Source organism: Entelurus aequoreus, linkage group LG19 (assembly GCF_033978785.1).
Source record: "Entelurus aequoreus isolate RoL-2023_Sb linkage group LG19, RoL_Eaeq_v1.1, whole genome shotgun sequence".
Taxonomy (NCBI): domain Eukaryota; kingdom Metazoa; phylum Chordata; class Actinopteri; order Syngnathiformes; family Syngnathidae; genus Entelurus; species Entelurus aequoreus.
This window is the reverse complement of record NC_084749.1, coordinates 47,833,536-47,847,841: the sequence shown is the minus strand read 5'-3', so window position 1 is coordinate 47,847,841 and position 14,306 is coordinate 47,833,536. Positions and strand designations below refer to the sequence as shown.

Sequence of the window (14,306 nt, the reverse complement as noted above, 5' to 3'; positions counted from 1 at the left end):
AGCAGTGATTAGAAATCCCTCATTGACATTATTATCACAGCCATTTATTTAAAAAAAATAATTAAAACAATTAATTAATATACATTAAAAAAAAAATAATTGCACTCTGCACAAATAATTAAACAAAATCCCTTAAAAAGCATGTATTTGTATGTACTGTTTGCATGAGCTCATCCAAGGCAGCTTCAGGGGTGAGTGCGTTTCTCCCCCCAGCCCGCCAGGCCACGCCCCTTTATGCTAATCACAGCTTCCCATTGGCGTGTCAGGGTGAGCAAGTCGTCTCTGATTGGCCAGGTCGAGGCCATTTATTTGCTGACAGCCGCGTCACTTGAATGGTCGTCTATTAACTTGTTCCAAAACTACCCGGACTTGTCAGGCGTACACACGCGGGAAAGAGGTGGGAAGAAAAAAAAAAAAAATAGTGCAAGTTTTCTCTTTTTTGGCGACGGAGGGAAGAAGTTTTTGTGGACACTAACCGAGCACTGCGAGGGAGACGGGATAAGTGTGTGTGAGAGAGTGTGTGTGTGTGAGTGTGTGTGTGTGTGTGTGGCGGCTTCCAGGCTTGTTTTTTTTTTTTTTTTTTTTTTTTTTTTTTTTTGAGGGGTGCCAAAAAGGACAAACTTTTTAGAGTTCCAGGTAACTTGTTTGGACTTTCACCTGTTCGGTGAAAAAAAGGAAAAAAAAAAAAAAAAGTTTTCCCTGATGTATAACATGATGGAGACCGATTTGAAGCCCCCCGCGCCCCAGACCAACGCGGGGGGTCCGGGCAACCCCAACACGCCCGGAACCGGCGCCAACCAGAAAAACAGCCCGGAGCGGGTGAAGAGACCCATGAACGCCTTCATGGTGTGGTCCCGGGGCCAGAGGCGGAAGATGGCGCAGGAGAACCCCAAAATGCACAACTCGGAGATAAGCAAGCGCCTCGGCGCGGAGTGGAAACTTCTCTCGGAGAGCGAGAAGCGGCCGTTTATCGACGAGGCCAAGCGGCTGCGGGCCTTGCATATGAAGGAGCACCCCGACTACAAGTACCGGCCCCGGCGGAAGACCAAGACCCTCATGAAGAAGGACAAGTACACCTTACCGGGCGGGCTCCTGGGCCCCGGTGGGAACGGCATGGGCGCCGGGGTCGGTGGAGTCGGGGCCGGGCTAGGCGGAGGTGGTGTCGCCCAGCGTATGGACAGCTACGCGGCGCACATGAACGGCTGGACCAACGGCGGCTACGGGATGATGCAGGAGCAGCTGAGCTACCAGCACCCGGGGCTGAGCGCGCACAACCCGGGCCAGATGCAGCCCATGCACCGCTACGACATGAGCGCCCTCCAGCAGTACAACAGCATGACCACGCAGGGCTACATGAACGGCTCCCCGACCTACTCCATGTCCTACTCGCAGCAGGGCACGCCCGGCGGCATGACGGCGCTGGGCTCCATGGGGCCCGCCTCCGGAGTCAAGTCCGAGTCGAGCAGCTCCAGTCCGCCGATCGTCACCTCGTCCTCCTCCTCCTCTTTGCACCGGGGCGCGCCGGGCTGCCAGAGCGGGGACCTGAGGGACATGATCAGCATGTACCTGCCCGGGGCGGAGGTCAGCGAGCAGACGGCCCAGACCAGGCTACACATGTCCGGCCACTACCAGAGCACCGTGCCCGGGACGACGATCAACGGCACGCTGCCATTAACACACATGTAAGAAAAACAAAACAAAACGGAAACTTTTATATACACACATATATATATATATATATATATAAAACAGTGGACTACTTAACTTTGGACTATTTTTGTACAGAAAAAAATGGGGGTTGCAGGGGGAAAAGTTGTATAAAAGTCACCTGCAAAAAAAAAAAAAAAGGAAAAAAGGACCAATTTTTTTCCCCCCCTCCCTTTTCATTTCTTTAAAGGAAGCTGTAGAGGAAGATCTTCACCTCTGCACTGCTGGATGAAGTTTGCCAGACGAGAAAGTGGGAGTCGCAATCAAAATGTTTTATTATTGCAATCACCTTTTTTTTTTTTTTTTGTACAGTATTTATCAACAAAAAAAAACAAAAACATTACAATCAGATGACTTAATTAACCATCAAGAGGTTGCATCGTTTTTTTAATACATTTTTTTTTTTTATCTCCCCCTTATTTTTTTATTATATAACTTCATATAACAAAGCCAGTTTGGCCGAAACTGAACAATTGCTCATTTACATGGGAAAGAAAAAGGGACATAAAAACGAAACAGGTAATACTGTTTTTTTTTCTTCTTTTTAAATTAAGGTCAATAACTAAAAAAAAAAAAAATGTAATAATACTCCCCCCCGCCCCCCCCTCCAACCCCACACCCGCTCATACATCATAAAAAAAAAAGTTAATTTATATTCCCCCGTCTCCCACTTTTCATCCGTTTGAGGTATGGCGCTTGTGCTCTTTATTTTTCTTATTGATTTGTACAATTCCTGTATATTTACTGTGATATTTTATGTTTTTAGCTCATCATTCATTTCCGTAGTTGTATTTAAAAACAAAAAAACAAACAAACAAAAAAAAAGACAATACTCTGGCCTGTACGCAGAAGCCAACCACTCCATGTACATACTGAAACTAATACCATCCTTATAACAGCTACAATTTCAACTGAGTATATATTTTTTTTTTCAATATGCAGTTTGAAAAGAATAAATTTTGGAAATTTGGATACTTGAAATGGTTTGTTTGATTTTTTTTAATTGGACGTGTCTGCAGTGTGTGTGTGTGTGTGTGTGTGTGTGTGTGTGTGTGTCACATGTTGAGTTCTCACTATATAGTGCTGACTAATATTGGTCATAATAATAATCATAATTTCGTGCTTTATGCTGTGAATGTAAAACCCCTCATCAAGTTTGTTGGGAAGATAAATCCAACAAAACACGCACAAAAAAAAAATGTGGCTCCTCTTCTAAAAATAAACATAATGCCAGTTATAAACAATAATTTTAATAAAATGTCATGTCACTGTTTATTATGATAATTAGTGTTATTAAATGCCATCCGTTTAATTGTCAATAATGCGATTGCCATCGTTATTACCAGCGTCACTTATTTATTTAAAGTACAAAAAGTTATTTAATTTCACGGATTCATTTCAAACTATGAAAGTAATTAATTAAGGCCGTGACTTTTTGCAGTTCGTTTTGACTCAAATAAAACAAATAAAATCTCATTAAAATGGTCAAAAATAGGAGTCACTTTTTCACCATTTTAACGAGATTTTATTTGTTTTAATTGTTATTATTATCACAATTTAAATGATTGAAAAACTTTATACGTGGTGAATTTATACACGCTTTTTGATAATTTTTTTCCCATTATTTCCATCCTGTTATTTAGTAAAAATTGTATGTTTAAAAAAAAAAATCAAACTCTCACTAAACCTCTTCAATAAAAAAAAAAAAAGTGTTTTAGAGCCAGCAATAAAATGGGGGGGGGGGGGGGGGGGGGGGGAAATAATCCCTAAAATGAGCTAACAGCTCGCTTTGAATTACTAACGGTTTTAAATCTGGTTTGGTGCGCGCGCGCGCGTGCACGCGTGTCTGAATATGTGTGTGTGTGCGCGCACGGCGAGGTAGATTAAGATTAGGGGCCGTTGTAGTGCTGCAGGTCCCCGGGGGCCACAGCTCACATTAACCGGCATGATGAATATTTGAAGAGGCCCCTCAATGCGTGTCTGTGTCCCAGTCGGGGCCTACAAGAGGTCAAATGATAGTCGGCATTGCTCCATTATTTATTGATCCGAGACGATTGCCGCGATACACATTTTACGTGCAAAAAAACAACAACAACGTAATAAAACCTGTTTGCCTTTCCCCCACCCTGTCTTTGTCCATATGTACCTGCTTATGTATAGAACGGCCCCGGGGAACAAATACATTATTTTGTCATCGTAAAAAATAAAAAAAAATAAAAAAAGATGAAAGATGCCGGTTCAAGTGTCATTACGAGAGGCTGTCACGCGTGATCGTTTTTGATTAAGTAATTTACAATATTCCCTGTGGGGGATAAAACGCGCAGTATTTTGGAAATGTTTTTGGGTTGGGGAAAAAAAAAGTCAAACAACCTTTATAGACCCTTGTAACAAACGATAACGTTTTGTCTCCTAATGCTCCGAGGGTGCCTGAATGCACCACTGTCTAGGTTTGATTTACTTCCTCCTTATTAAAGTCACTATATCGATATTAAACTAATGTCCATAATTTTATAATTCGACGAACATGTTGTTCATCTTCCTAAATGCGCATAAAATGCTTTCGGGTTGGAAATCATGAAAACACCCTTTATAGACCCTTGTAACAAACGATAACATTTTCTCTTTCAATGCTCCGGAAGGTGCCTGAATGCACCACTGTTTAGGTTTGATTTACTTCCTCCTTATTAAAGTCACTATATCGATAGTCTACACTAATGTCCATAACTTTATCATTCGGTGAACATGTTGTTTATCTTCCTAAATGCGCATAAAATATTTTCAAGTTGGAAAACATGTAAAACAACATTTATAGAGCCTTGTAACAAACGCTAACATTTTGTCTCCTAATGCTCCGAGGGTGCCTGAATGCACCACTGTTTAGGTTTGATTTACTTCCTCCTTATTAAAGTCACTATATCGATAGTCTACACTAATGTCCATAACTTTATCATTCGGTGAACATGTTGTTTACCTTCCTAAATGCGCATAAAATATTTTCAAGTTGGAAAACATGTAAAACAACATTTATAGAGCCTTGTAACAAACGCTAACATTTTGTCTCCTAATGCTCCGAGGGTGCCTGAATGCACCACTGTTTAGGTTTGATTTACTTCCTCCTTATTAAAGTCACTATATCGATAGTCTACACTAATGTCCATAACTTTATCATTCGGTGAACATGTTGTTTATCTTCCTAAATGCGCATAAAATATTTTCAAGTTGGAAAACATGTAAAACAACATTTATAGACCCTTGTAACAAACGCTAACATTTTGTCTCCTAATGCTCCGAGGGTGCCTGAATACACCACTGTTTAGGTTTGATTTACTTCTTCCTTATTAAAGTCACTATATTGATAGGCTAAACTAATGTCCATAACTTTATCATTCGGCGAACATGTTGTTTATCTTCCTAAATGCGCATAAAATGCTTTCAGGTTGGAAATCATGAAAACACCCTTTATAGACCCTTTTAACAAACGATAAAATGTTCTCTTGCAATGCCCCGGAGGGTGCCTGAATGCACCACTGTCTAGGTTTGATTTACTTCCTCCTTAGTAAAGTCACTATATCGATAGGCTAAACTAACGTCTATAACTTTATCATTCGGCGAACATGTTGTTTATCTTCCTAAATGTGCATGAAATAATTTCGGATTGCAAAACACGAAAACAACCTTTATAGACCCTTATAGCAAACTATAACATTTTGTCTTCCAATGCCATGGAAGGTGCCTGAATGCACCAATGTTTAGGTTTGATTTATTCCCCCTTATTAAAGTCACTATATCGATAGTCTAAACTAACGTCCATAACTTTATCATTCATAACATGTTGTTTATCTTTCTAAAGACGCATAAAATATTTTCGGGTTGGAAAACAACTTTTATACACCCTTATAACAAACGATTACATTTTGTCTCCGAATGCTCCGAGGGTGCCTGAATGCACCACTGTTTAGGTTTGATTTACTTCCTCCGTAGTAAAGTCACTATATCGAATGGCTAAACTAATGCCCCCAACTTTATCATTCGACGAACATGTTGTTTATCTAAATGTTTTCGGGTTGGGAAACATGAAAACAACCTTTATAGATCCTTATAAAAAATGATTAAAAAAAATGTCTCCTAATGCTCCGAGGGTGCCTGAATGCACCACTGTTTAGGTTTGATTTACTTCCTCCGTAGTAAAGTCACTATATCGATAGGCTACACTAATGTCCCCCAACTTTATATCATTCGGCAAACATGTTGTTTATCTTCCTAAATGCACATCAAATATTTTCAAGTTGGAAAACATGTAAAACAACGTTTATAGACCCTTGTAACAAACGCTAACATTTTGTCTCCTAATGCTCCGAGGGTGCCTGAATGCACCACTGTTTAGGTTTGATTTACTTCCTCCGTAGTAAAGTCACTATATCAATAGGCTAAACTAATGTCCATAACTTTATCATTCTGTGAACATGTTGTTTATCTTCCTAAATGCAGATAAAATATTTTCGGGTTGGAAAACATTAAGACAACCTTTATAGACCCTTATAACAAACGATAAAGTTTTGTCTTCTAATGCTCCGAGGGTGCCTGAATGCACCACTGTTTAGGTTTCATTTATTCCCCCCTTAGTAAAGTCACTATGGTCTACACTAATGTCCATAATGTTCGGCGAACATGTTGTTTATCTTTCTAAATGTGCATAAAATATTTTTGGGTTGGAAAACATGAAAACAACCTTTATAGACCCTTATAACAAACGATAACGTTTTGTCTCCTAATGTTCCGAGGGTGCCTGAATGCACCACTGTTTAGGTTTGATTTACTTCCTCCTTAGTAAAGTCACTATATCGATAGTCTGAACTAATGTCCATAACTTTATCATTCGGCGAACATGTTGTTTATCTTCCTAAATGTGCATAAAATATTTTCGGGTTGGAAAAAATGTAAAACAACCTTTATAGAGCCTTGTAACAAACGATAACATTTTGTCTCCTAATCCTCCCAGGGTGCCTGAATGCACCACTGTTTAGGTTTGATTTACTTCCTCCTTAGTAAAGTCACTATATCGATAGTCTACACTAATTTCCATATCTTTATCATTCGGTGAACATGTTTATCTTCCTAAATGTGCATAAAATATTTTTGGGTTGGAAAAAATGTAAAACAACCTTTATAGAGCCTTTTAACAAACGATAACATTTTGTCTTCCAATGCTATGGAAGGTGCCTGAATGCACCACTGTTTAGGTTTGATTTATTCCCCCCTTATTAAAGTCACTATATCGATAGTCTAAACTAATGTCCATAACTTTATCATTCGGCGAACATGTTGTTTATCTTTCTAAATGTGCATAAAATATTTTCGGGTTGGAAAACAACTTTTATACACCCTTATAACAAACGATAACATTTTGTCTTCCAATGCTATGGAAGGTGCCTGAATGCACCACTGTTTAGGTTTGATTTATTCCCCCCTTAGTAAAGTCACTATATCGATAGGCTAAACTAATGTCCATAACTTTATCATTCGGCGAACATGTTGTTTATCTTTCTAAATGTGCATAAAATATTTCCGGGTTGGAAAAAATGTAAAACAACCTTTATAGACCCTTGTAACAAACGCTAACATTTTGTCTCCTAATCCTCCGAGGGTGCCTGAATGCACCACTGTTAGGTTTGGTTTACTTCCTCCTTAGTAAAGTCACTATATCGATAGTCTACACTAATTTCCATAACTTTATCATTCGGTGAACATGTTGTTTATCTTTCTAAATGTGCATAAAATATTTTCGGGTAGGAAAGAATGTAAAACAACCTTTATAGAGCCTTGTAACAAACGATAACATTTTGTCTTCCAATGCTATGGAAGGTGCCTGAATGCACCACTGTTTAGGTTTGATTTATTCCCCCCTTATTAAAGTCACTATATCGATAGGCTAAACTAATGTCCATAACTTTATCATTCGGCAAACATGTTGTTTATCTTTCTAAATGTGCATAAAATATTTTCGGGTTGGAAAAAATGTAAAACAACCTTTATAGACCCATATAACAAACGACAACATTTTGTCTTCCAATGCCATGGAAGGTGCCTGAATGCACCACTGTTTAGGTTTGATTTATTCCCCCCTTATTAAAGTCACTATATCGATAGGCTAAACTAATGTCCATAACTTTATCATTCGGCGAACATGTTGTTTATCTTTCTAAATGTGCATAAAATATTTTCGGGTTGGAAAGAATGTAAAACAACCTTTATAGAGCCTTATAACAAACGATAATATTTTGTCTTCCAATGCTATGGAAGGTGCCTGAATGCACCACTGTTTAGGTTTGATTTATTCCCCCCTTATTAAAGTCACTATATCGATAGTCTACACTAATGTCCATAACTTTATCATTCCGTGAACATGTTGTTTATCTTCCTAAATGCGCATAAAATATTTTCGGGTTGGAAAAAATGTAAAACAACCTTTATAGAGCCTTGTAACAAACGATAACATTTTGTCTCCTAATCCTCCGAGGGTGCCTGAATGCACCACTGTTTAGGTTTGATTTACTTCCTCCTTAGTAAAGTCACTATATCGATAGTCTACACTAATGTCCATAATTTTATCATTCGGAAAACATTTTGTTTATCTTCTTAAATGCGCAAAACATCTAAACCAACCTTTACAGACCCTTATAACAAACAATGACTTTGTGTCTTCTAATGCTCCGAGAGTGCCTGAATGCACCACTGATTAGGTTTGATTTACTTCCTCCTTAGTAAAGTCACTATATCGATAGTCTAAACTAATTTCCATAACTTTATCATTCCGTGAACATGTTGTTTATCTTTCTAAATGTGCATAAAATATTTTCGGGTTGGAAAAAATGTAAAACAACCTTTATAGAGCCTTGTAACAAACGATAACATTTTGTCTCCTAATCCTCTGAGGGTGCCTGAATGCACCACTGTTTAGGTTTGATTTACTTCCTCCTTAGTAAAGTCACTATATCGATAGTCTAAACTAATGTCCATAACTTTATCATTCGGCAAACATGTTGTTTATCTTCCTAAATGCGCATAAAATATTTTCGGGTTGGAAAAAATGTAAAACAACCTTTATAGACCCATATAACAAACGACAACATTTTGTCTTCCAATGCCATGGAAGGTGCCTGAATGCACCACTGTTTAGGTTTGATTTATTCCCCCCTTATTAAAGTCACTATATCGATAGGCTAAACTAATGTCCATAACTTTATCATTCGGCGAACATGTCGTTTATCTTTCTAAATGTGCATAAAATATTTTCGGGTTGGAAAGAATGTAAAACAACCTTTATAGACCCATATAACAAACGATAACATTTTGTCTTCCAATGCTATGGAAGGTGCCTGAATGCACCACTGTTTAGGTTTGATTTATTCCCCCCTTATTAAAGTCACTATATCGATAGTCTAAACTAATGTCCATAACTTTATCATTCGGCGAACATGTTGTTTATCTTCTTAAATGTGCATAAAATATTTTCGGGTTTGAAAAAATTTAAAACAACCTTTATAGACCCTTGTAACAAGAAGTAACGTTTTGTCTCCTAATGCTCCAAGGGTGCCTGAATGCACCACTGTTTAGGTTTGATTTACTTCCTTCTTAGTAAAGTCACTATATCGATAGGCTAAACTAACGTCCATAACTTTATCATTCGGTGAACATGTTGTTTATCTTCCTGAATGTGCATAAAATGTTTTCGGGTTGGAAAAAATGTAAAACAACCTTTATAGACCCTTATAACAAACGATAACATTTTGTCTTCCAATGCTCCGGGGGGTGCCTGAATGCACCACTGTTTAGGTTTGATTTATTCCCCCCTTATTAAAGTCACTATATCGATAGTCTAAACTAATGTCCATAACTTTATCATTCGGTGAACATGTTGTTTATCTTCCTAAATGCGCATAAAATATTTTCGGGTTGGAAAAAATGTAAAACAACCTTTATAGAGCCTTGTAACAAACGATAACATTTTGTCTCCTAATCCTCAGAGGGTGCCTGAATGCACCACTGTTTAGGTTCGATTTACTTCCTCCTTAGTAAAGTCACTATATTGATAGGCTAAACTAATGTCCATAACTTTATCATTCGGCAAACATTTTGTTTATCTTCTTAAATGCGCAAAACATCTAAACCAACCTTTATAGACCCTTATAACAAACAATAACGTTGTGTCTTCTAATGCTCCGAGGGTGCCTGAATGCACCACTGTTTAGGTTTGATTTACTTCCTCCTTAGTAAAGTCACTATATCGATAGGATAAACTAATGTCCATAACTTTATCATTTGGCGAACATGTTGTTTATCTTTCTAAATGCGCATAAAATATTTTCGGGTTGGAAAACAACTTTTATACACCCTTATAACAAACGATAACATTTTGTCTTCCAATGCTCTGGGGGGTGCCTGAATGCACCACTGTTTAGGTTTGATTTATTCCCCCCTTATTAAAGTCACTATATCGATAGTCTACACTAATGTCCATAACTTTATCATTCGGTGAACATGTTGTTTATCTTCCTAAATGTGCATAAAATATTTTCGGGTTGGAAAAAATGCAAAACAACCTTTATAGACCCTTTTAACAAACGATAACATTTTGTCTTCCAATGCTATGGAAGGTGCCTGAATGCACCACTGTTTAGGTTTGATTTATTCCCCCCTTATTAAAGTCACTATATCGATAGTCTACACTAATGTCCATAACTTTATCATTCGGCAAACATGTTGTTTATCTTCTTAAATGTGCATAAAATATTTTCGGGTTGGAAAAAATGTAAAACAACCTTTATAGAGCCTTGTAACAAACTATAACATTTTGTCTCCTAATCCTCCGAGGGTGCCTGAATGCACCACTGTTTAGGTTTGATTTACTTCCTCCTTAGTAAAGTCACTATATCGATAGTCTACACTAATTTCCATAACTTTATCATTCGGTGAACATGTTTATCTTCCTAAATGTGCATAAAATATTTTCGGGTTGGAAAGAATGTAAAACAACCTTTATAGACCCTTATAACAAACGATAACATTTTGTCTTCCAATGCTATGGAAGGTGCCTGAATGCACCACTGTTTAGGTTTGATTTATTCCCCCCTTATTAAAGTCACTATATCGATAGGCTAAACTAATGTCCATAACTTTATCATTCTGTGAACATGTTGTTTATCTTTCTAAATGTGCATAAAATATTTTCGGGTTGGAAAAAATGTAAAACAACCTTTATAGAGCCTTGTAACAAACGATAACATTTTGTCTCCTAATCCTCCGAGGGTGCCTGAATGCACCACTGTTTAGGTTTGATTTATTCCCCCCTTATTAAAGTCACTATATCGATAGGCTAAACTAATTTCCATAACTTTATCATTCTGTGAACATGTTGTTTATCTTCGTGAATGTGCATAAAATATTTTCGGGTTGGAAAAAATGTAAAACAACCTTTATAGACCCTTATAACAAACGATAACATTTTGTCTTCCAATGCTATGGAAGGTGCCTGAATGCACCACTGTTTAGGTTTGATTTATTCCTCCTTAGTAAAGTCACTATATCGATAGTCTAAACTAATGTCCATAACTTTATCATTCGGCGAACATGTTGTTTATCTTTCTAAATGTGCATAAAATATTTTCGGGTTGGAAAAAATGTAAAACAACCTTTATAGACCCTTATAACAAACGATAACATTTTGTCTTCCAATGCCATGGAAGGTGCCTGAATGCACCACTGTTTAGGTTTGATTTATTCCCCCCTTATTAAAGTCACTATATCGATAGTCTAAACTAATGTCCATAACTTTATCATTCGGTGAACATGTTGTTTATCTTCCTAAATGCGCATAAAATATTTTCGGGTTGGAAAAAATGTAAAACAACCTTTATAGAGCCTTGTAACAAACGATAACATTTTGTCTCCTAATCCTCAGAGGGTGCCTGAATGCACCACTGTTTAGGTTCGATTTACTTCCTCCTTAGTAAAGTCACTATATTGATAGGCTAAACTAATGTCCATAACTTTATCATTCGGCAAACATTTTGTTTATCTTCTTAAATGCGCAAAACATCTAAACCAACCTTTATAGACCCGTATAACAAACAATAACGTTGTGTCTTCTAATGCTCCGAGGGTGCCTGAATGCACCACTGTTTAGGTTTGATTTACTTCCTCCTTAGTAAAGTCACTATATCGATAGGATAAACTAATGTCCATAACTTTATCATTTGGCGAACATGTTGTTTATCTTTCTAAATGCGCATAAAATATTTTCGGGTTGGAAAACAACTTTTATACACCCTTATAACAAACGATAACATTTTGTCTTCCAATGCTCTGGGGGGTGCCTGAATGCACCACTGTTTAGGTTTGATTTATTCCCCCCTTATTAAAGTCACTATATCGATAGTCTACACTAATGTCCATAACTTTATCATTCGGTGAACATGTTGTTTATCTTTCTAAATGTGCATAAAATATTTTCGGGTTGGAAAAAATGCAAAACAACCTTTATAGAGCCTTGTAACAAACGCTAACATTTTGTCTTACAATGCTATGGAAGGTGCCTGAATGCACCACTGTTTAGGTTTGATTTATTCCCCCCTTATTAAAGTCACTATATCGATAGTCTACACTAATGTCCATAACTTTATCATTCGGCAAACATGTTGTTTATCTTCTTAAATGTGCATAAAATATTTTCGGGTTGGAAAAAATGTAAAACAACCTTTATAGAGCCTTGTAACAAACTATAACATTTTGTCTCCTAATCCTCCGAGGGTGCCTGAATGCACCACTGTTTAGGTTTGATTTATTCCCCCCTTATTAAAGTCACTATATCGATAGTCTAAACTAATGTCCATAACTTTATCATTCCGTGAACATGTCGTTTATCTTTCTAAATGCGCATAAAATATTGTATGAGAAGTGAAGGGAGGTAAAAGGTTGGTTTTTGTCTCCTTCCTTTTTTGTCTCCTTCCTCTGACCACCACTTCCGGTGCTCGCGTGCTGAGCGTGTCTTTGGCGCCCGAGGATATTTGGACTGCAACAGGTGGTAAGCGCGCCTCTGCCTTTTTCGCCTGGGGATGGAAAAAACAAAAAAACAAAAACCCAGATGTTACACACGATAACCCGCCATGGTGTGTGGTTATTCAGGCTTGCTTCTGGATCGCTTTCAAAAGAGCTTTTTTTTTTATCAGCATGCACCTTAATGAAAACTATAATTGTAGACCTCCATGAACTGTTATTGTTGGTCTCAATTGATAATAAATCAGGAGAGCAATCATATACTATTTAATTCTCTACATCAGGGGTTTAATGTAGGCTTTATTTCTCACGGACAGGCCTTCAAGATAAATATAGCAAATAAGTGCATGGAAAATGCATTCATGAAAAAACTCACCGTAACGTTACATTAATTAGTGCGAGCCCCCGGTCTTTTCCCTTTGCAAAAAAAAAAGCTCCCCATAGACTTTTGTTTTTCCACTTGTTTTTTTGCCAGTAGTAGGCTTTTGTTGGGCTTTTGTCTCTGATGGGTTATAGGTGATGCATCACAATCAACGACAAAAGCCTGGATATGTAATCAAGCTAGAAATACTTGCCATTAGTGCCAATATAGTTCTGTGGATTTCTATTTTCATTCTAAAATATATGTATTCATATCGTGTGCGATATTACACACATACATACAATAATGTTATATTTTTGGTCCAATTTTCCACGCATAAATACATCTATTATTGCTAACTACTTGTGTAATAGGACTATGTGCAATAACACCAGGACTTTAACTTACCAGGCTAAAGGAGATGTGTATTTTCTACCTTCAGCACAATTATTATATGCAACTAGTGTTGTAACGATACCAATATTTTGGTATCGGTACTTTCCGGTACTTTTCTAAAAAAAAAGGGGACCACAAAAAAATTGCATTATTGGCTTTATTTTAACAAAAAAATCTTAGGGTACATTAAACATGTTTATTATTGCAGTTAAGTCCTTAAATAAAATAGTGAACATCCAAGACAACTTGTCTTTTAGTAGTCAGTAAACAAACAAAGACTCCTAATTAGTCTGCTGACATAACTTTACATTTATCTATAGTTTTTACACCAAAATACATCCATTCTCACTTTTCTGTCTCCACTCTGTGTCTGCTTGTAAGTACTCTGTGATTGTGCGCCGCTGAACATGCTCGTCTGCTTGTAAAACAGCAATGTCATGACGTGACTTCCAATAGTGTCCAAATAACTCTAAACTAAGTCCTTGTTACTTAGAATATGTTCCCTTAGTATCCAAATATCTCTAAATTAAGTCTTTGTTACTTAGAATGTGTTCCCCTAGTGTCCAAATAACTCTAAACTAAGTCCTTGTTACTTAGAATATGTTCCCTTAATATCCAAATATCTCTAAATTAGGTCTTTGTTACTTAGAATATGTTCCTCTAGTGTCCAAATAATTCTAAACTAAGTCTTTGTTACTTAGAATATGTTCCCCTAGTGTCCAAATAACTCTAAACTAAGTCTTTGTTACTTAGAATATGTTCCCTTAGTGTCCAAATAACTCTGAATTAA

The 14,306-nt window shown here is 37.3% G+C and overlaps 2 protein-coding genes across 4 annotated transcripts in view; one reads left to right on the top strand and one right to left on the bottom strand.

Annotated features, from left to right (window-relative positions):
* LOC133635425 (uncharacterized) overlaps positions 1-14,306 on the bottom strand; it is a 418,448-nt gene that overhangs the window by 339,706 nt on the left and 64,436 nt on the right. The window lies entirely within an intron of this gene.
* On the top strand, positions 99-2,903 carry LOC133635423 (transcription factor Sox-2-like). The gene is made up of 2 exons (XM_062028614.1): positions 99-1,682; positions 1,898-2,903. Exons 1-2 carry the CDS (start codon positions 703-705, stop codon positions 1,905-1,907), a joined length of 990 nt encoding a protein of 329 aa, XP_061884598.1. The 5' UTR covers positions 99-702; the 3' UTR covers positions 1,908-2,903.